At 36.1% G+C, this 26,953-nt stretch overlaps 1 protein-coding gene across 4 annotated transcripts in view; it reads right to left on the bottom strand.

The window, feature by feature from the left end:
• agap3 (ArfGAP with GTPase domain, ankyrin repeat and PH domain 3) overlaps positions 1-26,953 on the bottom strand; it is a 187,954-nt gene that overhangs the window by 46,893 nt on the left and 114,108 nt on the right. For 3 of the 4 annotated variants that reach the window (XM_048174739.1, XM_048174740.1, XM_048174738.1), the window contains exons 7-11: positions 26,666-26,793; positions 25,549-25,704; positions 21,097-21,180; positions 13,427-13,531; positions 8,572-8,743 (exon numbers count right to left, since the gene is read on the bottom strand). In XM_048174739.1, the coding sequence (XP_048030696.1) occupies positions 8,572-8,743; positions 13,427-13,531; positions 21,097-21,180; positions 25,549-25,704; positions 26,666-26,793 (645 nt within the window). Of the gene's footprint in view, positions 1-8,571; positions 8,744-13,426; positions 13,532-21,096; positions 21,181-22,996; positions 24,473-25,548; positions 25,705-26,665; positions 26,794-26,953 lie in introns of those variants that run through there. The other variant, XM_048174741.1, reaches the window with a different exon arrangement.

A 26,953-nucleotide genomic window follows, 5' to 3' on the forward strand; every position in this document is an offset into this window, starting at 1 on the left:
CTGAACAACACTGCAGACTAAAATATGTATATATATATATATATATATATATATATATATATATATATATATATATATATATATATATATATATATTATTTTATAATTATGAAATATATTATCATATATTTTTAGATACTTACATATAACAAAAAAATATATAAAAAATTTAATAAATATTATAATATTGTTATACTAAACTGTAGTACTATCACACAAATAGATACCAATATTTGATTTGACTTCTGATATAAACTGGAAAACAATTAAATGAATCAACACTAGTGTCGTTGCATAAGAAAAAGTAATGAAGTCTATTAGCCATTTAGTCAGAACTGCAAAAAAGCAATTCAGTTCAGATTTGAGGCCAACATGTCTTGAAATCAACTAAACAAAACGACAGCCCAATATTCTCTCACTCCAAAACTCTGCTTAACTCTTCAAAGACATAATGCCACACTCCTGTTATTTATGATTTTATTTTACTCTCTCTGTCTAGGCTGGTGCAAAAAAAAAAAAAAAGACAAAATAAGCCCCTAACCATGCCTCATCTCCATCAAGAATTCAACAATCATCACTAATTGTCAAATTTGATGCTAATGATTGATGAATTAAACATGTCTCCATCAATTAGTCCCCAGAGAACAATTCTGCATAAAAAGGGGATAATGCAATTACAATGTGGAGAAAATCAGAGGAGAGTGCAGGGCAGAGACTGTACACAAGATCTCCTGCCACTTCGCACACGTGCCGAGAGTGACACGATGTGCGGCTGTGGAGTTAGAGGTGACCATGAGCACGTCTGGGGGGCATAGTCTCACAAACACACATAGTCGAGTCAAACGTCTCTGGGACATTTTCAAAATTCTGTTTGTTTGCATGATTGTGGCTTAATTGATGGAGTAGGTTTGGGGCAACTGATTCTGATCATCTGCTCAACTGATAAAACAACCTAGTAACCACCGAGAACACCCTAGCAACCACATAGCAACAACCTGGTAACCACACACAACGCCTAAGCATCATGGTAGTGAATTTAGCACACAACACACAACTTGCATTTAAAAAAATAAATGAATGAATAAATCTATCTATCTCTCTATCTATCTATCTATCTATCCATCCATCCATCCATCCATCCATCCGTTTATCTTTTGCAGTTCTGTTTAGTGCCACTAGTGTCCAAAAAACGGCAATCCACACCTTTAAAAGCAAACGTTTCACAGTCAAGAATCTTGATGATTATGTGCTTTGATTGTTCTTTTGAGCAAGTATGTAACAAATGGTCAAATCATTATGGGATCACGCCTAGAAAAAACATCTAAATGTCCTTTGCACTTTTCTTGCTATCTGTACACGCTATTAGGCTAAGTATTAGGGTACTAGTGAAGGGAGGCCTGAGGTTGTGGTGTTAAGTAGAGGCGATGGATTAGCAGGGGGTGGTGATGATTTCTCCTCATCTCTCCTCGTTTCTCTCGCCGAGCGCTGTCAGATGGCTGATGAGCCGTGGAGCGAGCCCTGACCCTCTGAGCCGCCGCTGCCATTATATACAAGTGCGGAGATAATGAAGCATCCATGCTAATGTCGAAGGGAGGGCGGGGGAGGGGTCAGGATGGGGGGCTGTTAGATCATCTGCTGTTCAGGTCAAAGTGAAACAGCACTGCGACACCCTTACAAACTGACAGCTGCCTGGATGAACCACTTCGGAGTGGATTTCTGCGACTTGGAAAGACATACAGATTACATTGTGTTCGTTTGCATAAACTGCAACGATCTCGCTGTCGACATTTGAAACGTGGCAGGTCTGACAGAAATGTTGTGAACTGATATTTTCAGTCACAACTTTTCACTTTTAGAGCGTATGACTCAAGCTCATCGTAAGAAGCGGCGTCCATTTGATTTCAAGCGGTGTATGGGATAATAAGCATCTGATGCTGTTTTAGAAAGACTTGCGATGTGACACGAAACATCTTATTTCCTTCTCACATATAAAAGAGCATCTGGAATGATTGTGCCATTATTGAAAGAGGATGTCATGAGACTAACGTATGTGGTAAAGTGTCATTAAAGGAGACTCAATCATACAAGTGCTGGATGAGGACATTTATACACAACTTAACACTTAAGGTTAGCAGTCGACAAATTTGGTTGATGCTGATATGGATAGCTAGAAAGAAAGTGGCCATTACAGTACTGACTAATATATATATATATATATATAAAGTGCCATCTTTTTTAGAAATTTTCTTCTAAAATGAGCATTTTTATCAAGCTCATATGTTTAGGTTCAGTAAATTGACTTTAATGGCAATCAGTAGGTCCTTTTCATTGCCATTAAAGTGAAATAACTGAACATAAACATACAAGCTTAATAAAAATGCTCATTTTAGAAGAAAGTTTCAGATGGCACTTAGAGGCTTTTGCATCTGAAATATTATATATATATATATATATATATATATATATATATATATATATATATATATATATATATATATACAAAAAAAAAATTCTCACAGTACATAAACAGTGGTGGTCAGGAGTTTTTCCAATGGCCAAAGCAATTAAAATCGACCTGTTTTTTTGCATGCAAGTACATTTTAACAGTGTTTTTAGTATCTACAAAAGTAAGATAAGTTAGTCAGAGTGCACTAGATTAGTCAATGAGGTTTTCTATAAAAACAGTACATTGTAAATTGACAGAAAAAGTCAATTAAATTAGTGATCTGTTAGATAGCAAAATGCACAACAAAAATTACAGTAAAATTTCTGAAATGTTTTTTTATTTTTTTTATTATCCATCACTAAAAAAAAAAAAAAAAATACTACCATTATACGTTTGTTGGCAAATTTTAGAAATGATGCATGATAGAATGAAGTTGCAGAAGTTATCAGCTGAATATATATATATTTATAATATATATATATATATATATATATATATATATATATATATATATATATATATATATATATATATATATATATAAAAAAACGGACATATGGCGGGAAAAACGGCTTCTGTTCAGCCAGCCGCACAGTTAGCGGCCAATGCGATCATGTCTAAAATAACCAATTAAATTTATTGGTTCATCACACTAAAATTTTTTTTTTTTTTAAATTAAAAAATCAAACATGCACTATTCATTGGCAAAGCATATTTAAAAACTGACATATGGTGAGAGATCCTCTTCTATACAACCAATTATCAGCCAATGCGATCAAAATGACAAAATATTGCCGATATATACTGCGCAAGTTATGTCTTAGTTCAGAAGGACAGGTTGCACACCTCCGAGAAGCTATTCATACAAGAAAACACATCTGCATCCTGTGTACCACATGTAAATGAACACAAGCACCTCGGCGTGAATCTCTCTGTCTCACACTCTTATAAACACACCTCTAGAGCAGATGTCATTGATTAAAGCTGATGGGCAGGCCCATTAGCGCTTTGATATTATATATCTGTCAGCGGTGACACAACTGAACGCACGCTTGCAGAATGATCATATTTAAAACGGTTCCGGTGAATACTTAGCAGAAAGATTAGACCGGGCCTCATCGAGACAGACTCTTTTACTTGCGGACACATGCGTTCATTCATTTGCGCTCCTTCACTCCCTCACTCACTCTTTCTTTTTCTCATCCTCACCCCCCTCATCTCCCCAATCCCACACACCCCCCAGAGTTCCTAATGGTCTTTAGATCAGGGGGAAGTGTATGAATTACAGACTACAGAAAAAGACAGGGCTCAGCTAGACCGCCATGAATGAAAAATTACCCCTTTGTTCCCTCGCATCAATTGCATGCCTAATGAAATCAAAATCAGATTGCATAATCAAGTGTACGTCCTTCTCTCGGCGGAGGCCCACTGCGAATCGTAACCTTTTCCCTCTCGAGTGGAAATTAACACCATTTTCTTCTAATATGGAGCAGAGTGGAAAAGGGAAACGGGAATAGTGGTCCGTGTCAAATTGGAACCCGAGTGTTTCGGAGTAAATTTGTGCTAAACCGAAGGTCAACTGGCGTATCTATAAAAATAAAAATCCATCTCAGACCTGCAAATATTGTATAATACATGTAAAAACACTACATCAATGGTTTCTCTATATAAACTCCTACAAAAATTGTTCAAAAGATCAAAACTGGTTATTAAAATGGCTTGAAATTCCATTGTAAATGAAATTCCATTTAAAACAAATGTAACAGAATGAAAGAAAAAGAAGAATGGTACTTGGATTTTATTCAAAAGGAATAGATCTGACCATGAAAAGTGGACAACGTTAATCTCATACTGCTTACTGACAAAAACATTAGTTGAGGAAGTCATTGTACTATAAAAACGTCCTATAAGTTTCAGAACTCAAAAGTTCCTCATTATTTCAAAAACAGCTTTTATTGAAATCAAGCTCCGAAGACGACTCGATTTCGGATTTTGTCACATTATGACATAATGACATCTCTGCCAAATCAGATCAACGCCCAATTCTACATCATTGCGTCTTTGGCCCCGCCCACTGGCGCGTTAGTGAGATGAGAAAGTGAGAAGAGAGATACAAGATCACTGGACTAAAAACAACTTTATCTTAAGTGATCCCAATGCTGGGAAAGTGCTTATTTATAGAGCATTATTTGTTTATTTCCTGTAAATCAGTCGCAATTTCGGTGCAGACTTTGCAAACAGACTTTTATTGCAAGATATGGACCAGACAGTAATGCCACAACATGTAAGTAACCGTGTTACTTCTAATGCCCAATGTGTGATCAGTGATTTCTAATATGTATTGATTCATGTACAGTCAGTTCTTTGTCTCAAAATCGTTTAAATCAATGCGTCAGTAAAACAAGCAATTGAACTTCACATTGTTTCTCTTAATAGCATGAAAATAATCTGTTATTTAAATTGTGATTAAATTATATACAGAAAGCGATCAAAGAACGCTCCCTTTATAATCGCTGGAGCTGTCAATCATACAGCACGAGTTTATCCGTGACTGGGTTAAAGGTTTGCATGAACACCAGTTATAATCAATGATGCTGTCTACACTGCACAATGAATCTCTTATTTACATCTAGTTTGCACTGTTAGTTATGATGAAAGCATTCATGAAAGTGCAGAAATCGAATTGCGTTGACGTGATCACTGCATTCATGTGCTCAAAAGACACTATTATGTCATAATGTGACAAAATCCGAAATCGAGTCGTCTTCGGAGCTTGGTTTCAATAAAAGCTGTTTTTGGAATAATGAGGAACTTTTGAGTTCTGAAACTTACAGGACGTTTTTATAGTACAATGACTTCCTCAACTAATATTTTTGTCAGTAAGTAGTATGAGATTAACGTTGTCCACTTTTCATGGTCAGATCTATTCCTTTTGAATAAAATCCAAGTACCATTCTTCTTTTTTTTCATTCTGTTACATTTGTTTTAAATGGAATTTCATTTACAATGGAATTTCAAGCCATTTTAATAACCAGTTTTGATCTTTTGAACTATTTTTGTAGGCGTTTATATACAGAAACCATTGATGTAGTGTTTTTACATGTATTATACAATATTTGCAGGTCTGAGATGGATTTTTATTTTTATAGATACGCCAGTTGACCTTCGGTTTAGCACAAATTTACTTCGAAACACTCGGTGTGATCGGCTACAATGCTCATAGTTGCAACCTTTCATGCGACGGGAGAAGATCTAACTATAATGCTATTATAGTTAGATCTGTGCTATTATAATGCTAATCAACACTTTTCACAATTAGTTAAAGGATTAGTCCACTTTTAAATACACTTTTCCTGATAAATTTACTCACCCCCATGTCATCCAAGATGTTCATGTCTTTCTTTCGTCAGTCGAAAAGAAATTAAGGTTTTTGAGGAAAACATTCCAGGATTTTTCTCCTTACAGTGGATTTCAATGGCTACCAACAGATTGAAGGTCAAAATTACAGTTTCAGTGCAGCTTCAAGGGCTTTGAACGATACCAAATGAGTAATAAGGGTCTTATCTAGCGAATCGATCGGTCATTTTCGAAAAAAATACAACCGTTTATGCTTTATAAACAAAATATCGCATTGAACGTACTTTCCGCTTCCGCATTCTTCATAACGCTTACGCTGAATGTTCTACGCCTTCCCTATTCTACTTACGGAAAGAACACGGCGCCAGTTTCGTTTTTTTCCGTAACTTGAATAGGGAAGGCGTAGGACATTCAGCGTAAGCGTTATGAAGAATGCGGAAGACCCTTATTACTCATCTGGTATCGTTCAAAGCCCTTGAAGCTGCACTGAAACTGTAATTTTGACCTTCAACCTGTTGGTAGCCATTGAAATCCACTGTAAGGAGAAAAATCCTGGAATGTTTTCCTCAAAAACCTTCATTTCTTTTCGACTGACGAAAGAAAGACATGAACATCTTGGATGACATGGGGGTGAGTAAATTTATCAGGAAAAGTGTATTTAAAAGTGGACTAATCCTTTAATCTCGACAGCTGTAATAATAAAAATGTAGTAAAAGTTTTTGAGAGATCCACATGTAATATTTATTTCATATGCAAAGATGTCAGCCAAATTATAGCAGTGGGCGTTTATATTGAAGTTTCACAGCAAACATGCCCCTTCAATCAGAGGGCTAAAATCAGGGTAGAAAATGCCCTTTTATTTCTAAATTATGACCATTTCTGATGTAAAAATCCCTATTAAAGACCCATTTAATATTATATTATTGGATTAGTCAATATCTGCAACATAAATGTAATATTACATCCACAAAATTAATGTGAGATTAAAACTTAAATTTGTAAAGCGTGAAACGAAATCACTGATGAATTTGAACAAAGTTAATGTGATTGTGTAAATTTTGTTGTGAATACGCAGTTACAGTAACAATGTACTACACTTAATTCAATATCCAAAACATTCTCAAAAATATGCTAAATTTATAAGTCTCTAAATCATAAAGAATTCATAAAACAATAACACATTTTATGCTGATAAATCATGTTTGATATGTTTAAATATGTTAACATTTTCTGTTTAGTTTTCATCACATTTTATTATAAACTAAATTCTATTTTCAATGAAATTATGGACTGAACGGACTGAAATGAATAAGACATTATTAAGATAAATATTATCTAAATTTTACATTTTCATCAAAAGAAAAAACTGAAAACTGAAAGTGTGATCGATGACAGCAGGAAAGTAAAGTCACTTTTTAGGCTTACCAAGTAATTAGATTAAACCACAAATTTGTCAAATATAAAAATATAAAATGCCATTTTAATGTTGATTTTCAGTGATGCATAAAAAAACAGTGATATATAAAATTATTTCTTTAATAAACGAATATCTGTCTGTGTGTGCAACTATACCTACAACCTAAACACAGATGTAACCAGTCTTAACTAATGCTGTAATCTGTGTGTATTAGCTGCCTGAGGCCACATTTGAGCTCTTTACCGAGACAACTCTATTTTCTGTAGCTTGAATAAAGCAGGTCCAGATGTTGTGACTATTTCAGGTCCAAATGCCCCAAAATTCTCCTCTTTTCAACCTTACATTCACCCTCCCCTCTGCAGTCGACTGAAGGTTAATTAGTTGCCAACCTGAACGCAATCTCAACTTTTGTGGTTCTCCGAGCAACCCCATTCATCTGGCCCAGCAACACTGACGAATGCTCCTTATGCCTCTGTGACCAATAAACCCGGTTCCCTATCCAACACAGGGCTGGACGTGAGCCAGAAAACTGCAATTCCCAGAAGCCCTTGCTGACCTGTCTTTAATGGTGCCAAAGCAATTAGTCCAGGCTAAGTGATGCTGAGGTCCTGTTATGTTTCCACAGCGGTCATGCCAGCTTGCAGAGGCCCTGGAGAAACTTGCTCCTGTTTTTTTATTAATTACACTTGATCTCAGCTCCCTAAATCCAATTATACCTTCCCAAACTCACTCTCTATCAAGTGAAAACAGAGTAAATCTGGTTCTTGCAAGGCAAAAATAAAGCAATATACAGCCAAATTCGAAAACAAACAGTATAAACAACCTAACACATGCTTTCTGAATGGATATCAATGACACTTTATTCAAACAGCTCCTGATTTATAACACATATTAGGTCTTTGCCTAGAGCTACATGAGGTTTTTTAATGAGGAATCAATTTAAAGTGAATTTGAAATGATTTGACTTGATTTTAATAAATAATTATAATGTTAGTTTTTGGCGTAAAATACTGTAACACAAATGAAACATTACATTTTCATTACTTTAATGAAAAACAATTCCACAAAAATGTAACATAATAACTTGCTCCAACTCTGATACGACTTTCCTTTTCGGCTGACACCTTTCAGCTGCCTCATATAGAGATGCTTTTCATAATACAATCATAATACAATCAAAAAATCTTCTCCTGTAGTATTTTTTGTTGAACATTCTTGGAAATGTGTCACATTAAAAAAGCATTTTATTGAAAATTTTACACCATTATAATCTGTGCACAGAATATCTTCAAACGATTAATAAATGTATTAAATTTTAAAGTATAACATTACTGAATCAGCTCACACTTACTTGTGGCCCCGATACCGAGTTGTAAAGTGCTGCGGTCTTTGGTCAGTCCGTTGGTTTTCGGGCTGGCTGTAGGGGCGACCGTAGCCACTGCTCTGGGTGGCCTCTTCCCGGGTACCTTCACCGTCGTCCGCAGCAAATCGATTTCTTTACCGTGGACGTTCTGCATGTAGTCCTGAAAAATGAAATACGATATTGTGTAGTTTTAGATATAGGTTGGGTAACTGGTAAAAAGTAAACCCACATTTGGCACATAGTGAATATGAAATAAGGCTGTGAAGTGCAAAAGTGCAAAAAACAGTCCATTTAATTTGTTCCTGAAATGCAACGTTTCTAGTTGCAATTAAATTCCACGTAAGACACTTGTAGTAGAGTTTTCTGCCTCATTTTTGGACAAATGCAAATTACTTGAGCCAAACAAATGTCATAAAAATCATTTAGTTGAAGAATGATTTAGTTACCAATTCTAGTATTAACTTTTTAGGTATTTAATTATTTTAAGTCAGCATGAAAAGAAAGTTGCAATAGTCTTTTCTTCCCTATTGTGACATATATCCGAGTGAAACGGATCAAGAAAAAAAAAAAAAGATTTTGCCCATGGAGAATTGATTGGATGGTTGTGGCTTGCTATTGGTCGATCCCATGTGATTGACAGGTTGTCCCGCCCTCATGCCAGAAAGAGGGAGGGGAAGTTATTTTTATTAAAAGCACAATATGTAATTTTTCGCCGCTAGAGGTCGCATATTCAAAACAAAGTCGTAGCTTGATGACGCCTTGATTTCGCGGAATCACGGGAGGTGTTGTCTACAGCCAGTGGAAAAGAATCCGACGAGACTCGGGAAGAAATCATCTTCATGGAGGAGCTAATGTATTAAAGGTTGATTACCATTACTGTAGTACGATGCAGGGTGTGCGAGTAGAAACGAGGCCGCTGGAGAGATTGCTAATGAGAATCGAGCGCGACACACGCCTCGAGAGCAGCAGAACTTTTATTACGCAACAGTCGCTGCTTTCGCTTCTTCCGGTCAAGCGTATGTGGGATAACACAGCGCTGTTTTATCATATTAGATACATTTGTGTGTTATAAAGCAATTTTTTATAAAGTAATTTTTTTTTTTTAATGCCTCAGGTTCGTGACGCGGTGCGTTAAAAACTGGCCGACCAATGAGATCGGTGCTTCATGTGCCTGGAGCTGCTGAAGTTACAGTAAAACACGACTTGGTGGCGCTCAAGCACAAAACGGTCTTGCCGAGCACACATTGATACCAAGATGACAAAGAGGAATTAAGTAGACGAGGAAGACCCCTACAAACTATGGGTGCTCTGCCAGTTCTTGGCCATACCAATAGATGTGTATTACATGCCATTTCATTTCTGTATTTTTATTGATTTTTTTTTTCTTTTACATTCAAGAAATATAGTTGAGAATGTCTATTTCATAAATATGTTTATTTGCACTACTCTCATTGCACTACCATTTCTGACTACCATTTCCTCATGTCATGTATATGCCATATATGCCATTTTATATCTGTATTTTTATCTTCTTTAATTTTATATCATAAATATTTTTATTTGCACTACCGTTCAGCACAAGCGCCATTTACTGTAAGGGAGTGAATTTGCACGTTCACTCAGCGCAAAGCCAGTGAAAATTGCTTAGGTATGAACACAAAAAACGTCTAGAAAAACGCTGCCGATAAGCGCGCGCAATATTCGTCCCGGTGTGTACGATGCTTTACTGTGTTGAGCTATATAACAATTATTAGTTTTCTGTCGACGAATGTATCCAAACAGTTGCTCACCTGTCGAATAAAATACATAATATATTAAAGCGTCTTTGGTGTTTCCATGGTAATTCCACGGAAATCGAGGGTAACGCGGGTATGATGTCATTGATAGCTGACGCACAGGCACGGTCCATGTCCTGGTTAAAATTGCTTATTTCTCTGGATTTAAACATTCTTGTTAACATTTGGGATAATGTAAGTGCACAAATCAACAAAATATATAAAATTGTTCTAGTGGTTTTTGGATATTTTAATATGAAAATCTTACATATTGTGCTTTTAAAGATTACGAGGGCACAGGAACTAGGATTTATAATAAATACTGCAAAATTCTATAAAAAAAAAAGTAGAATTGACCCTTTGCCGGCAGTTTGATTGACAAGCGATCTAACCAATCATAACGCCGAATCCGCCATTCTGTCCAACAAAGCAGTCAGGAGTTAGAAGATTAACCTCAGTGGACTTGAACTTGAAAAATGGTGTTTACTGACGTCTTTCTGCATTTGAAACAACATTCCTTCTGATGTTCATTCATGTTTATTTGATGCTATAAATTAACTAGTAGGAAGAGATGATCGATTCACGAGCCGCTTGAGCTGAGGCACTACAGCAATCTGTCACGACACATTAAAGAGCCACAAAACACATCATAAGTAACCTGCTCTGTCTTGTCTGTTGACGTGTTGTCAGTGTCCTCTTTGCTCCGCGATGTATTTTTCACTCCGTGTGGCGTGACAGCGCCATGCCTTGTCGGACAAAGCAACAGTAACTAAGGGGGGGGGCGGGTCTTTGCGAAGGGTCAATTGCCAATTTTGATTTCATGGTGACTCTATGTATATTCTAATGTTTTGTTGTGTTTACGTTTATTGTGAACTTGTTTAAGACGTATTTTCAAAATCAATTGACATTTCATACCACAGTATGACATATTGAACTGTCTGTACTTCTATCATCCACTGCCTCATTTTAATTGGCATGAGATTAAACATGCCTAAAGTTTACACAAACAAACAACACACACAGATGACGCGCTTAAGCTAAAGAAAAAATTACCTAAGCAAGAAACTTTCTAGAGGTCCTTAAAAACAAACACAACGATGAATAAAAACAGCCTTGGACAATCAAACCAGCACCAGACCCACGCAATCTATTTCACCTGTTTCCACGCTGCCGCAGATTAGCAAAATTAGCATTAATGACTGCAAGCAGACTCATTCCCATTTAAATCGGGCTATTCCATTTTCATGGGAGTTTGCAAAGCGCAAATGGGTTAAGCCAAGGTGCAAATCACCCTGCTCAGCACAAAAGAGGCGAGCAGAGATTTTGGCCTCGAAAGTCTCCCGCCAACTCCTCTTCACTTTTATTGCGCCCCATAAAGCACTAATTTCTTCAAAAGCCTCAGTACTAATTACCCAGTGAGCGCTCTCATTCCATTTTATTGCTGGAATTAACAGCCAGTTTGAGGCGCAGAAAGCTATTAAGATGTGTGATTAAGCCATATTCAATTAGTTTCTACAAACAATTTAATTGATGTAGCAGACAGAATTAACAGAAGGGGATTGTGGGATAGCTCGGCTGGCTGCGGCGCAAAATTAAACCGTCTTTCCGTGCATCTCTCTCTCTCTCTCTCTCCCCGTCTTTCTCGTTGAGCTAAACGAGTGGTCCACAGGTGTCCAAACCCAAACGTCTCTAACGATTATGACGCCCATGGCATCGTGTGCCTATTACACACATCGCTGGCATGAGATGCGCATTATATCGCTAATAAACATGCAGTTGATGTGAGAGACGTGAGTTTGGCCAAGATATTAATTTCGGTCATAGTCCGTGGAGACCGCTGAATGTGTCTCGTGTAACGTGTCTTGATGGTCAAGGTACGCCGCTTCTCAAGTGGATCTTAATTAGGAAGCCCTTATTAATTACTAACCTATGTTACAAGTGTCGTAGAAACACAAGAACAAAGATAGGAGTGTGCGTGACGTATGCAAATGAGGGGAGCGGAGGAAAAGGGACATGTGAGAAAGCTGGAGAATGAGTGAGGGGGGATTTTAGGAGGTATTAAGACCACGCGGGGGTTCTGACAGAGATGAATGTTCCACGCGGAACGGCCTGTGCTGTTCCCGTGGCGAAACGTGCACTGCTGTAGCAACGGAAGAGCGGCTGACCTGTCCGGCTCTCGTCTGTATTAGTAGAAACCTAGAAAATCCCTCCAAAACACCCAAATTGTCGCACATACCGAATCTAAACTATAATATCATCATTTCGAATGTGCATCATTCATATAAAATTTTAAAGATCCCATAAAATGTACAGAAATCTTGAAAGAAAATCCCTTCGATATGTCCCGCCCAAATGTCCCATTGCATCAATGTTGTAATCGATTTCATGTTGGTTTTAACTGGAATGAGAGGTCTGATTTATGAACAGTTCTCTGTTTATGCAAATCGGTTACAGAGGTTATCAGAGGTTAAAAGAACTTTGGAAGAACATTAGAGGAACATTCTCCAAACCTAAAAAGAACATTCTAATTACTTAAAGGGATAGTTCACCCAAAAATGAAAATTCTGTCCTCAGAAACCAAACAGTCAATGGGGTCCCCATTGACTTTCATAGTATTTTTTTTCCATACTATGGACGTCAATGGGGCTCATCAACTGTTTGGTTTCCCATATTTTTCAAAATATCTTCTTTTGTGTTCAGCAGACGAAAGAAATTCATACAGGTTCGGAATAACTTGATGCCGAGTAAATGAGGACAGAATTTTTGGGTGAACTGTCCGTTTAAAAAAAAACTTTCCTGACTAACCAACAGAGAACCTTAGAATGTCTATTCTGTGAATGTTCTGAGAACAAACATTAACATTCCCAGAAAGTTCTAGGATCCAAGTATTAGCTGCGTAAGAGATAATTTAGTTAATTTGGGAGGCTCAAACAAATAGGTAAATGAGTGACATCATCAAATCATCATCAGGAATTTGCACTAAATACCAATCAGCGAATCATTTGTTTGAATTAGTTCACTAAATCGAATCATCAAAATTAACTCTAAAAGCAGAGACGCATACTCACATGTAAACTGGGGTGGTACGTGAGCAGGCCGTTGTCACACAAAGTTACGTATTTCTTCTTCCACTCCTTATTAAGTGACTTCCCACTCCTTTTTAACAAAATCCCCTGTTCAAGACAAAAACATTCAGCAATGAGAAGATTTCAGATCAGAAAACATTCACAATACTCTGAATAATAACCAGCAGGGGCATTTTAATAATACGGAAACGGTTTCAGGTTCAGGATGAAGAAAGATCAGCTGGTTAACCTCTGAGATGTCAAGACACTGTCATAAAGTAAAGCAGAAGTTTTCCCAGCACTGTGAAGAATCATGTACTCATTCACACTTGAGTCACACACACTCATTTGCATAAATTCAAGGCCGATTTACACATAGTATAGATTTTCACAGTCAATTTTCACATTTTAAACCAAACCACTGCATGAGTTCTTCACACCAAGCATTTGCTGTTAATGTTTTGTTTTACTTTGAGTAGGTCAATGTTTGTTTTGCCACATTTGTTTAATAGAAATTCTTGCCACTGATTTTCTTTAGTGATTTGCATCAGAGATGCATGATACTAAATTTCTCCTCCGATACCGATAGCTGATTATGCAGAGAGATATCTGCCGATACAGATAGTTTGGGGGTTCTGCCTTTTATACCTTTTAAATTAAAGATAATTTCATTATAATTAATCATTATATTTTTAATTATTATATTTTGAAAGAAATGCAAATAAAAAATGTATTCACTCCATTTCATCAACTTGTTTCAGAGTAACTGGTATCAGTTATAAGTAACTCAAATGAATATTAACACACATTAACTCAATTCTGAAGATTAAATTAATATTTCTTAATTTTCTGAATGTTATTAATGCATATAATTACTATTAATATTGACCATCAAAATGATTTCTTAGCATTTTCTTTACACAAAGCACAAATTCAGTGCATTTTCCTGACCTATTTTGATTGACAGGATATATCGGCCCTGACTATCAGCTGTTTTTAAACTATCGGCCGATAAAATTTGATACAATTTGCTTACCGATTATCAATAATCATTTTATTTCAGACATGTGTATAATATATATATATATATATATATATATATATATATATATATATATATATATATATATATATATATATATATATATATACACACACACACATTTTTTTTGTCACATCAATCTATCCTTGTTGAAGTTTTGAAAACTTAACAATATTATTACAATATTATCCCATCCTCTGATCTCTAATATTAGCGGTTCCTGCTTCAAGACCAGTAAGTTTAAGAGAAAAAAAAACAATATTTCCAGGCCAGGACCACTTTTCCCTTGGTGGACACACACATAAGGTCGTATTGGGGATCGGCAACGTGTATATGCACATCAAAGACCGTGAGGAGCTGTGAGACTAAATCCAATTTGTGCACAGACTCAGTGTGTATTCTTTTGCCTGTTGCGCCGGCGAACTCTCTCAGACCTCTGCGAGCATGAGGATTAGAGCCTGTGATCCCGAGCTCTTCAAAAGCTTCCAGCCTCCGTCCCGTCCCCTGCTCAAGGCCTCACCATCAATCTCCCGCTGTTCTTTTAAAAAAAACACTCACTGAGCACTTACCCCCTTAAGTCCAGCCAGGACAAACACTCCCCGGCCAGGGCTGGAAGTGCACAGAGGTGTTTAGGGGTGGGCGGCAGGGAGCACAGGGGGGTTTGGGTGGCCTGTTTTGGCTTAATTTGGGGATTAGGGAAGATTCCTGTGCTCTTTACCACTTCCTGTTGGGAGTGAGAGAGTAGGAGGGCTCTGATGTGTTAACCGACCAGCCTGACACTGAAGGCGACTAATCCACGTTAAGAATACACTACTTGCTTAACATCAGTTGCTGACCCCGGGTCAACTGGGTATCATGGTATTTACCCGACAATCAAGTCCTAATCCTCTCCTCGCCTTGATCTGATCCCTCCATGGATATTCTCTCATAAATACAGCTCTATCAACTCAACCACTCTATGAATAGTTGACATTTAGTCATCTTTCGAAAAAACCCTTAAACATTACTCTGTAAAATATTATACCTAATTTTAAACTATATTAATATAGCAGTAAAAAAAAAAAAAAAGAGCATTTGGATAAAAAAACATCAGCCAAATGCTTAAAATAAAATCATGTGAAATACAACAAATAAGAAATAAAATAAAACATAATACCTTAGAAAAATGATAATATAAAATTATATTTAAATATATTTATTAAAATTCTCTCTCTCTCTCTCTCCCTATATATATATATATATATATATATATATATATATACACACACATATAATAATTATAATTATAATATATATATATATATATATATATATATATATAATTAAATATAATTATCTCTCTCTCTCTTTATATATATATATATATATAGAGAGAGAGAGAGAGAGAGAGTCTTATATTTAATTTTATATTATATTCATGTAGTGTCAAACAATAATCTGACAAAAGCATAAAATAAAAAATGTAAAACAAATCAAATAATGTTAAATAATAAAATAAATTAAACAGCAAAAAAGCAAAGAAATGTAACGTGAAATAAAATATGTAAAGAAAATTGACTTATTTATAATTTTATATTACATGAATGTAGCTCAAACAGTAGTCTATCAAATGCAACAACAACAAAACAAAAAAAAACTAAATAAAAGTGAAATATCAAGTATGCAAACAAAGCCATCTTAATTTACTAATTAATTTCTCCAGCTTTGACTGATTGAATAATCCAGTCTGAATGTGTGCTTAAATGCATTGGTCAAACTTGTATAATTTGCTTGTATTTGATGTTCACAACATATTATGATCTGTGATGTATTGTGAATATTATGATATATTATGAACTGTCATTTCTTAAAAAGCAACCATCTGTTAGCTGAACTGCCCTTTCATTATGCGTTCAATAATGCATGTGTTCCTACATAAGTCCTATTGGTTTGCCAATCAAATAAATTAAACGGACAGCCGGGTGACCTCTTCTGGCAACGGCTTCTGTGCATGTACACGGACGGCGCAGTAGTCACGTTTGTTTCGAACAGTCATGGATGCATAAACATGATCGGTGAAATCACACCCCACAGTGCTGAAACAGATCAATGCTAAAGGAGAGAAATATGAACGTCTAGCATCAATAAAAAGAATATAAAGCAAGATGTTCAGGGTGGATTTGTGGACCTTGGCAAATGACCTCTAAGTACTTTGATCAATCAGATATTACACGATATTTCTGAAAATAAGTCTGAAAATCATTAAATGATGTGTTCAATCTATTCTTACAAAGAAGTACCATTATAAAAAAGTACCTGGTTAAGATGTTTGCTTGGACATGGCACTAAGGTAATGTTTTGTCATATTACAATCTGACACCCTCAGTGTACTATGGTACGACCATAGTGCTTTTGGGGTATATATATTACTACCGTAAATGCAATTTTTCTTTCATTTCTTTTATTAATTTAAAAAAAAAAAAATACAGATTAATAAATGTATACTTAAATTATTTGTAAATCATGTTAGTGTTTGTTGTATTGCCTTGATGTAAATCAATAATTTGCATTACAGTAAATATTGAGTATAAAATTGTACAAAATAGTGCTGTCAAATCGATTAATTGTGATTAATTACATTAACATAAAAGTTTGTTTACATAATAATAAATGTGTATATATTATTACATTTATATTATATATATTATATTCACAAACTATTATGTTAGATGCGATTCATTGCAATTAATCTATTTGATAGCACTAAAAATAATATAAGAAATTTCAATGAAATTAACCATTGTGAATAATAAAATATGTACAATGCAGCATTACGTTAATGCACGTTTCACTTAAGTAAAATAAAAAAAATTAAGTAAAATGTTTTTTTACATTTTTTAAATAAAATGAAAATAAAATAAAATAATTCAAGCGCATTACGACTTAACTGTCCTGAAAAATAAGTGCACAAAAAAATTACATTACACAAAATAATAAAAAATCACCCCATAAGGTGGTTATTTACATTAAAATCCTTTTTACCATGACCTACAGCCCAATTAGCCAACATAAATATAACAAACGCCATATTGAATGCACACGCACCTGTCTGTTCTAAATTGCCTAAACCAATAGACACACATACACCGATCCCTCTCTTCCTGTAGCTCAAACAGACATGTCTATCATCATGATGGCCTCAGTTCCGTGGTCAGCGGAGGAGAGGAGGGGGAAAGAAAGAGGAACTTACTGGGATTAAACACAAAAGCCTTGTGTTGACAGTCTCCCTGTGTCACCCCTGAGCTATCACTGCTATTGTTGTCCTTATTTACCATTTTTACTGATTGGGAGGGATAGGGGGGTCCAAAGTGTGTAATTTGCCCAGTGGGAGGTAATTATACTCCCATGCCACTTTGATCTTCCTGACTGTGCATTTGACTGGCCGGGCAATCAGCTCCATTGAAAGGTATCCCACCATGGCCTGCGTCCCCCCTCTCCTTTACTCTCTCTGTGACTATCCACTACAGACAAACAGATTACAATGACTGCTCTTAAAGGGATAATCTTTAAAGCTAGAGTGTAATTGATGTACAATGGAGGTAAAGTAAAGGAGGTTGACTGAGAGGATATAGTTGTGTGATATGTTAACCGTGAGAGGGATGTGTCACCCCCACCATGTTAATGCTATGATCCATATCCACCTGACTGCTTATAAACATTCAGTAAAAATTCTTATCAAATTGAGAATAATCAGATCTATGATAATACCTCATGCAAATTGTACTTGTAATTGTATACTCGTCCACAATTTATTTGTACATTTATTCTCACAGCACACAACAGAAACTGACATGACTACACTGAATTACAAAATTAACTACATTTGTGAACTATTTCTAAACTACTTTTGTTACGTAATTACTATTATTATTATTTGGAAATGATTTCTAAACTACTTTTGTAAAACATTTTGTTTAAACTACCTTGTTTGTAAAATATATTTTCGAAACTCTCTAAAATATTACATGGAAAGAATTCCTCAAACACTTTTGTAAACTACTATTTGTCAACTATATCTTAACTACATTTGTAAATTATGTCTAAATGTCTTTTAAAATACCTTATTTGTAAACTACTATTTGTAAACTACTTTTGTTACTAAACTATTTTCAAAATATTATTATTTGGAAATGATTTCTAAACTATTTTTGTAAAACGTTTTGTTTAACTACCTTATTTGTAAAATACTATTTGTAAACTCTATAAAATACTTCAAGGAAGTATTTTATAGACACTTTTGTAAACTACATCTAAACTACCTTTGTAAACTTTGAAATTACTATATTTGGAAAATATTTCTAAACTACTTTTGTAAACTACTTTGAAATGGCTATTTGTAAACTATTGTTTGTAAAATATTTCTACACTAATTTTGTAACCGACTTCTAAGCCATCTTGAAAATTTGTACTTTGGCAGCAATTTCTAAACTACTTTTGTTATCTACTTCTAAAATTACTATATTTGAAAAATTTTCTAAACTACTGTTGTAAACTACTTAGAAATTCTTTTATTTGTAAACGACTGCTTGGAGACAATTTCTAAAATTACTTTATAAACTACTTCTAAACTACCTTATTTGTAGACTAATGTTTTTACAGTTTTCTAAACTGCCTTTGTTCTAAAGTATTTTATTTGGAAATTACTATGCGTAAGCTACTTCTAAAATACTACAAGGAAATTACTTCTAAATGACTTTATTTAAAACTACTATTTGGAAGCTAATTTTGTAAACGACTTTAAGCCGTTTTGAAAATTTCCGATTCAGAAACTATTTCTAAACTACTTTTGTAAACTAATTTGAAATTACTTTATTTGTAAACAACTGCTTGGAGACTATTTCTAAATTACTTTCATTACTTTTATAAACTACTTCTAAACTATCTTATTTGTCCTGTTTTTATTCCTGTTAGTAAACTTTTTCTAAAGTATTTTATTTGGAAATTACTATGTGTAAACTACTTCTAAAATACTACATGGAAATGACTTCTGGATTACTTTTGTAAACTACTTTGAAATTGCTTTATTTGTAAACTACTATTTAGAAGCTATTTCTAAACTACTGCAACAGGATTTGTTCAAAGTCAGAGGTTGTATGTGATGCTTGTCCTGGGAAAGACGTTTGTTCAATATGACAATGCTAATCTCTGGCAGGGGTTAAAGGTTAAGGCTAGGGTTCATTTGAAAATTGAATCAGAGGCTCAAAAAAGAACAAATGAATGAACAACTCTACTAAAGAAAAATAAATATGAGACAGCTACTCCATCAAGTACTACTGCTAATTACCAAGATGAATCCTTTCAAAATCACATTAGCTTTTTCTGACGTCAGACGAGAAATTTTACTAAACAGAATTTAATTCCTGTTCAAACACATACATCCAAAAAAACTGACTGTAATGTTTAATGTAATGATTCTAAAACATCTGTTTCTACTGAATGCTGTAAGTAGACAAAAATTTCTAGACATGCTTAAAAAAAAAACTCTTGTAAACTATTGTTTGGAAAATATATCTACACTAATTTTGTAACCGACTTCTAAGCTATCTTGAAAATTTGTACTTCGGCAACTATTTCTAAACTACTTTTGTAAACTACTTCTAAAATTCTTTATTTGGAAAATATTTCTAAACTACTTTTGTAAACTACTTAGAAATTCTTTTATTTGTAAACGACTGCTTGGAGACAATTTCTAAAATTACTTTATAAACTACTTCTAAACTACCTTATTTGTAAACTAATGTTTTTACAGTTTTCTAAACTGCCTTTGTTCTAAAGTATTTTATTTGGAAATTTAATTCCTGTTCAAACACATACATCCAAAAAACTGACTGTAATGTTTAATGTAATGATTCTAAAACATCTGTTTCAGTTGAATGCTGTAAGTAGACAAAAATTTCTAGACATGATTAAAAAAAACTCCAGTTTAGTTTCATAAATCATATTAAATGATTAAAAAAGTATAATTTTACTATGGATACTCAATAATTGCACATGGGTGACCAAATCCCAAATTTCTTGTCAGGGGCAAGTTGATGATTATGCAAGAAAAAAATCAATTGCAAACTAAATAAATAAAATATATCCAACATACAAACTAAAAAAGAAATTTACGGATTCAAAGGCAATTTTTTAACATGTAAGTTCATGGACATTCAAATACAACATGACAAGATGAAGTATAATTTTATTATATGTTGCAATTGATTCACATAAAAGATTTTGGAGCTAAAAGTAAGTTATTGTTTGCCAGATTATTGTATATGTATTTGCATATCATTCCCATTTTGCATATCAACTGCCACAGGTTACTACAGACTGAACAACAATGTGTAGACCCAGTTAAGATTGTGTTATACTGACATCTGTTGGTCGCTTAAAGAAACTGACTGAGAAAGCCTAAAACAATCAAGTTCATTTCAATTTCAAAGTCTTGAAAATAGCTTTCATGGCCTTTTAATGCACGAACACACACATTTCATACATACATAGTAATACACTACTTAAGATATTGACATTTAATAAACGGTGTACAATCCTACCCTATAACAGTGTACTTACCTCATATAATGAGCGTGCGAATGGGGTGACATACCTGTTTGATGGGTATGGCCCTTCCACTCCCTATACTGTCAGTTTTACTCTCAATGCTCTTTGTCTGATCACTGGCTTTCCGTGACTGCAAAGAAACAAGACAAGATGTCAGTGCAAAGAACAAACTGGCAACACACAAGGAGGTGGGGAGGGTGTGTGTGTGTTTGTGAGTTGTGCCTTAAACTCTAGTGTGTGTGTGTGTGTGTGTGCCAGTGAAGTGTGTGTCGGTGTGTTGTGGGGGACAACATAAAATTGCAAGAAAAAGGCTCAAATAAACGCGCAAGCAGAACGGTGCAAACATACAGCAGCACATTGAACGTGCAGTATATATAAATATATATTTACACAGACCAGGACAGACACACAAAACAAAACGACAACGGAAAATATCAAGTTCGACCAATAACGAAACACAGGAAGTCAGAACTAAACCCCCCAAGAGCTCTTTTGCAATCTTTGGCGCCTCCCTGTGGCTTTACCAACCACAGATGCAACAGATTCAAACAATTCAAGAACAATAAATGCAGTTTTATATGCAAATGTGAGAAAAAACAACACAGGTTAGTGGGGAGGAAAAGGATTCAATTAATACGGTGAATCTTTTCGACAGCCTCCACCTGTTGAAACATCTGATAAACACAGATCAGATGAGGAAAAAATATGCAGAATTTGAGTTAAATTCACATAAACATTTCAAACAAAGCAAAATCAGGGGGAAAAAAAAAGTTAGGAGATTAATTTATACATTTCAGATCTGGATTTCAAGACATCTTGGCTTCCAGGAAGTGGCTGGAAAATGGCATTAGGAAAGAATAAATATTAAACAAGGATTTTTCTCACACAAAATGAAGCAAAAACATCCACAACGCAACATGACTGAGCACTCATACCCGACAGACAAACAAGATGAGGCGCTCATTCGCAAATGGAGAGAGATATCGTTTCATCTACTCAAATAAACTAGGCTGATGTGTATTTTTCAACAGTTTATTTTCGTTTGGATATATACAGACACCATACAAATCAAGTCACAGGTTTACGTGGAAATAGTCAACAGGCAGAGCCACACATTGCAGTTCCCACAAGAGAGAGTTTGACTAAAGAGGCGCTGTTTCATATATCTCATATATGTATAGAATATACTTTCTATAGAATACCATTGGAAATCAAATTCAATACAAGATATACGGCAGTCTATATTTGTCCATTATTGAATGATATAAAAAACGAAACAGTGTGCAACGCATGAAACAGTTCATCTTACCACATTGTCATGAAATAAAAAAATGAATAAGCAAAACAATCCAATAAAAGAACAAAATAATGGCTCTGGGTCACAAATAGATACTACATTCATACAAGTCGGTGCATTTCAGTCTCGCTTCTCTACGTTTATGAAGGCCTTCATGTTGTTCAGACTTCACACCGAGCGAGAGCAAACCGCACCCGGGCGTCGCCGCGGCACCTGCATCAACTAAACGAGCGGCTTTATAAACGCATCACGACGCAATGTGATGTCTCAGGGCGTCATGTGACATCATGTTAGTTTCACAGTTAGTTGGTGGTCAGCATATCGGTCGGCACGAACAAGTAAGCTATGTCATCCGGAATCCGGATTCAAATCTTTTTACTGTTGAGGGATCCGTCGCTATGCCGGCCGTGCAGCATCGGGACCTCGACTAGCATCACGTCCGAGTATGACGTGGTTTACAAAGCCGCAGTCTCGTTAATAAAGATGAACGGAGACGCGAGGCACCATTTGTGGCGCTCGGTGTGAAGTGTGACTAGCTAAACTAACCCATCAGACACAGAACTCAAAAGAAAAACAGGCAAAAGAAGAAAAAGAAAGAGAACAAAAACAAAGAATATATCTTGGCAAATCTCCTAGTGTTTGGAATTACCGCAAAAGTTCTGTCCGTTTGAATTGCGAAGCATCCTTTTTTCGAGTAAATTTTGGGGGTCACGAGGACGTTGTCGATGGCTATAGTCCGAGATTGTTCAGTATACAGGATAAACATTTAGCAGTAAAATGACTGATTATGATTCAGTTCAATGTGTAACGAAAGTTCGAAATCTGTCTTTTTCTGTCCAACCAATGTCCTTTAAACTCAACCATGGCTGCCAAGGGGCACGTGTCCAAGAAAGCCATGGTGATACCCACGATGCAATGCGGGCTATTAGGGGGAATAAAGCAGCGCTTGTTTGCTCCCCCTCCCATAATGCATTGCGGTCGTACCACCACCACCACCACCAAGGGCTCATCTAATTGAGGAGAAGCTGGAAAGCCCTTTTAGTTGAAGATAGGTTGGAAACAGAAGAACAAATCTGGAAATATCGACAAAAACAGTTCAACACTTTGGTCACGGGGAGCGTGGACAGAAAGGTTGTAGAGTGAAAAAAAGCAATGGGTCGTAAAAAATGCTAAGACATCTACACTGGAGATGATGGCAGATGCAGTATGATTATTGGCTTTTTACAGGGCATAATAGTGATGATGTGTCGAGAAATAATAAAACAAATCAAACCCCTTCCTTCTTCCTGTGCTCTCGTAGAATGAAAAATAAACAGACGCCACATTAGACCAATGACAAAAAATGGTCGTTTTAAGTATCATGGAAGCACTGTGCTTGGTTTCCTGTCCTCTGCTGACATCTAGTGGCAAAGACACACACTTATGAATTATGTTAATGAGGGAATGGTATGAATTATGAGGTGATAGGAAATATTACTAAATCGGCAAACTGTTCTTTTTATATTATTCAATAATATTTACTCCTTGGATTTTTTAAAAAGTAATTTTTTTTTAATAATATCTTTAACAAAATATTTAATTTATGGCTTTCTTTAAAATGTAAATATTTTCTGACTGCAAACAAAAATTCTTAGATTTTTCTTTCTGTCTTCATTTATTGGCACTGATTATATATATATATAATATAATATATATATATAATTTTTTGTTTCTTTCTTTTTTCTTAGACCATCCAAATGTGGTTATATCTTATAGTCTACTAGTGGTAACAAATTTACTTTTTCACTATGATCAAAAAGACTATGATTATAAGGCCACTCTTGACTTGGAACAATAAAATAATATCTAACATAAATTATATGTATATGACTTCGGAAAAAAAACTGTCGAAAATTCTGGTGATCAGCTAGCAAAGACAAAACAAAGGCTTTCCTCATTTTTCGCATGCTATTTTGGAACATTTTGCTAAAATTTGGCAAAAAAGATCCAATTGGCAATGAGATGACTGGTTAGAGATGTCATCAGAAGGGGAAATTAGTGAACGGTCCAGATCTCCCTGCCGTCTTCTGAACGTCGTCGAGAGGCTGCGTGGCCCCTCCCTCCTTGGTATGGCTCCTCCCACACTCCCTCCCCGCCCTCACCCTTGTTCCCGCCCACACCGTAAGTCTGGTTCACGGGGCTCCTCAGAAGGTCATGAGTTGAAACTCCCGTTCGCTCTGCCACTCGGGCACCCAGACGGGGTAGGTGGCGTGCTTCGGCTCCATTACGCGCACCGGCAGAGCGTCGTGTCTCGCGTGGATGGGGTTAGACACGACCTAGCAGGGAGGGAGGGAGAAACAGGACAGGGGAAGCTAGCACAAGAGCCGCCACTGCTGCAGCCAATCACCTTGAAGGATCCTTTTGATTGGAGGAGGGTTTGGGGCGAATGGGGACAAATTCAATTGGTTATGGGGGAGGGGGGAGGGGGGGTTGATTGGCTGAATGGACAAAAGTGGATCTTGATTGGTTAGATTGGAGATGGTGGTGTTGCTAGTACAGTGTGTGTGGCTCTGCCTCTCTCTGTCTGGCTCCAGCGGAAAGACACGCTAGGTGAATGTCTGTTAAAGAAGAGAAGGGGCGGGGCTTGCTAGGGTATTTTGCTGATTGGCACAGTGAAATTAGGAAGGGCAAAGGGAAAAATATCAGTGTTGGGGAGGGCAGGTATTCAAATCCAGAGAAGATAAAAAGCTAAGTTCTCTTGGTGTAAAGCTTTGAAATTTACAGTGTATAAAGGACGAGGCAAATCAAAATGGCGGAAAGATTAGCGTAAATTGAAGCGTCTTGCCTTTTCCTAAACATCTCTCATATTTTAATGCTTGCCTCCCCGCATATGCAGCTATAAAAAGCATGTGGTCATGCGCTTCTGTGGTAGCGGAGGCAGGAGGGATTCGGTTACACTTAGTTCTGTACCTCCCTCTTGTGGTCAGAGATGGCATTACTCTCTCTGGCTTTGCCCTCTACTGCCCTGGGCTTGAGGGGAAGGGGGTGATGAGAGGGTACCTAAGGGCAGATCCACTCACTGCAGACCTAGAAACAGCTTCTCTCTTGCTCACTGGCCGTCTGAAAGCAGCAGGGGCTGCTGGGAGATCTGCAGTCAGGGGAAGTCCAGCACTCTCAGTAGTGGGAGTGCGTGGTGCTCTGCATTAGCTGCCTCATACTTACTGTGAAGATATTGGAGCGCCGTTTGGACTGCTTGCGGATGGGCGTGGGAGTGTTGGAGGCGGCCACTGTCTCGATGCGCATCTCCCTCTGGCTTATGCTGGGGGTGGAGGGAACGGAGGAGGAGTAATCGCTGAACGCACCTCCTCCATTAGCAGCCTGAAATAAACAGAGAGGGAAATGGGGAGGGATAGATAGATAGATAGATAGATAGATAGATAGATAGATAGATAGATAGATAGATAGATAGATAGATAGATAGATAGATAGATAGATAGATAGAATGAAACAGACAGACAGATAGACAGACAGACAGACAGACAGACAGACAGACAGACAGACAGACAGACAGATAGATAGATAGATAGATAGATAGATAGATAGATAGATAGATAGATAGATAGATAGATAGATAGATAGATAGATAGATAGATATGGGAAAAAGCAATTAAGAATCAAGAGAGATACAGTGAACAATATGATCAGTATGGTTTTCTGTATACTGACATGCAAAATAAATATATACTGCACTGTAATATTAGTCCATTAAGCAATAAGTACACATGTTCACTTTATAAATCAATTTATATAACTTTGGCATTCTATTTCCAAGGTACTATGATTTGACAGACAAATTCTAATTTTACACACTACATAGTATGTATAGTATGCAAATTGGGATGCAGCCCAAGCCATAACATTAAATTAAAAAGAAGTTGGCAAGCTTTTGTTATTTTAGACTGATCCGAGTTAGTGAGACAGTAGAGATCTGAACATTTGACATGAATGTTGTAGGTTCAATCCCAAGTAGGCCAGCCCTGGTCTAGCATTTACCTTAATATTTCTGAGCCAATATATCCCTTACAATTATGTACCATGGTAAACATATTTCTGTATTAAATGTCATAACTTTTACAATTACTACAAAAACTATTCTATCGTCATTTTATAACTATTTTGGTAATAATATTATGATACATTTTTTGAAGGCATATACATATGTTTGTTTTCCAAATAACAACTAGCAAATCCTTTTCTCTGAGATTCACCTTGCAGTCTGCATGCTAGCTGGTTCAGGACTGAGGCTGATCCTAGATCAGCACAAACGCCCCAGACTCACCTGATTAATGTGTACAGAGGGGATGGATGCGGCCGGGACAGACGAGTGGCTGGGAGAGTTGGGCAGAGATTTACACGGACCAATCGAAAGCTGCTGTTTTTTCCTCAGCGCCACCACTTTCTGAGCAACTGCAATCACATATCATCAACATTTAAATTTGAAATCTATCTAAACTATGAAACATACATGTAAATCACAAACAAATATATGATGTGTCTTACAGATAGGTTTGGTTTTAACACTGGTAGAGACATTTTAAAATGAAACACAATGTTTTCGCCTCTGTGG

The sequence above is a fragment of the Megalobrama amblycephala genome, linkage group LG22 (genome assembly GCF_018812025.1).
Source record: "Megalobrama amblycephala isolate DHTTF-2021 linkage group LG22, ASM1881202v1, whole genome shotgun sequence".
Classification (NCBI taxonomy): Eukaryota; Metazoa; Chordata; class Actinopteri; order Cypriniformes; family Xenocyprididae; genus Megalobrama; species Megalobrama amblycephala.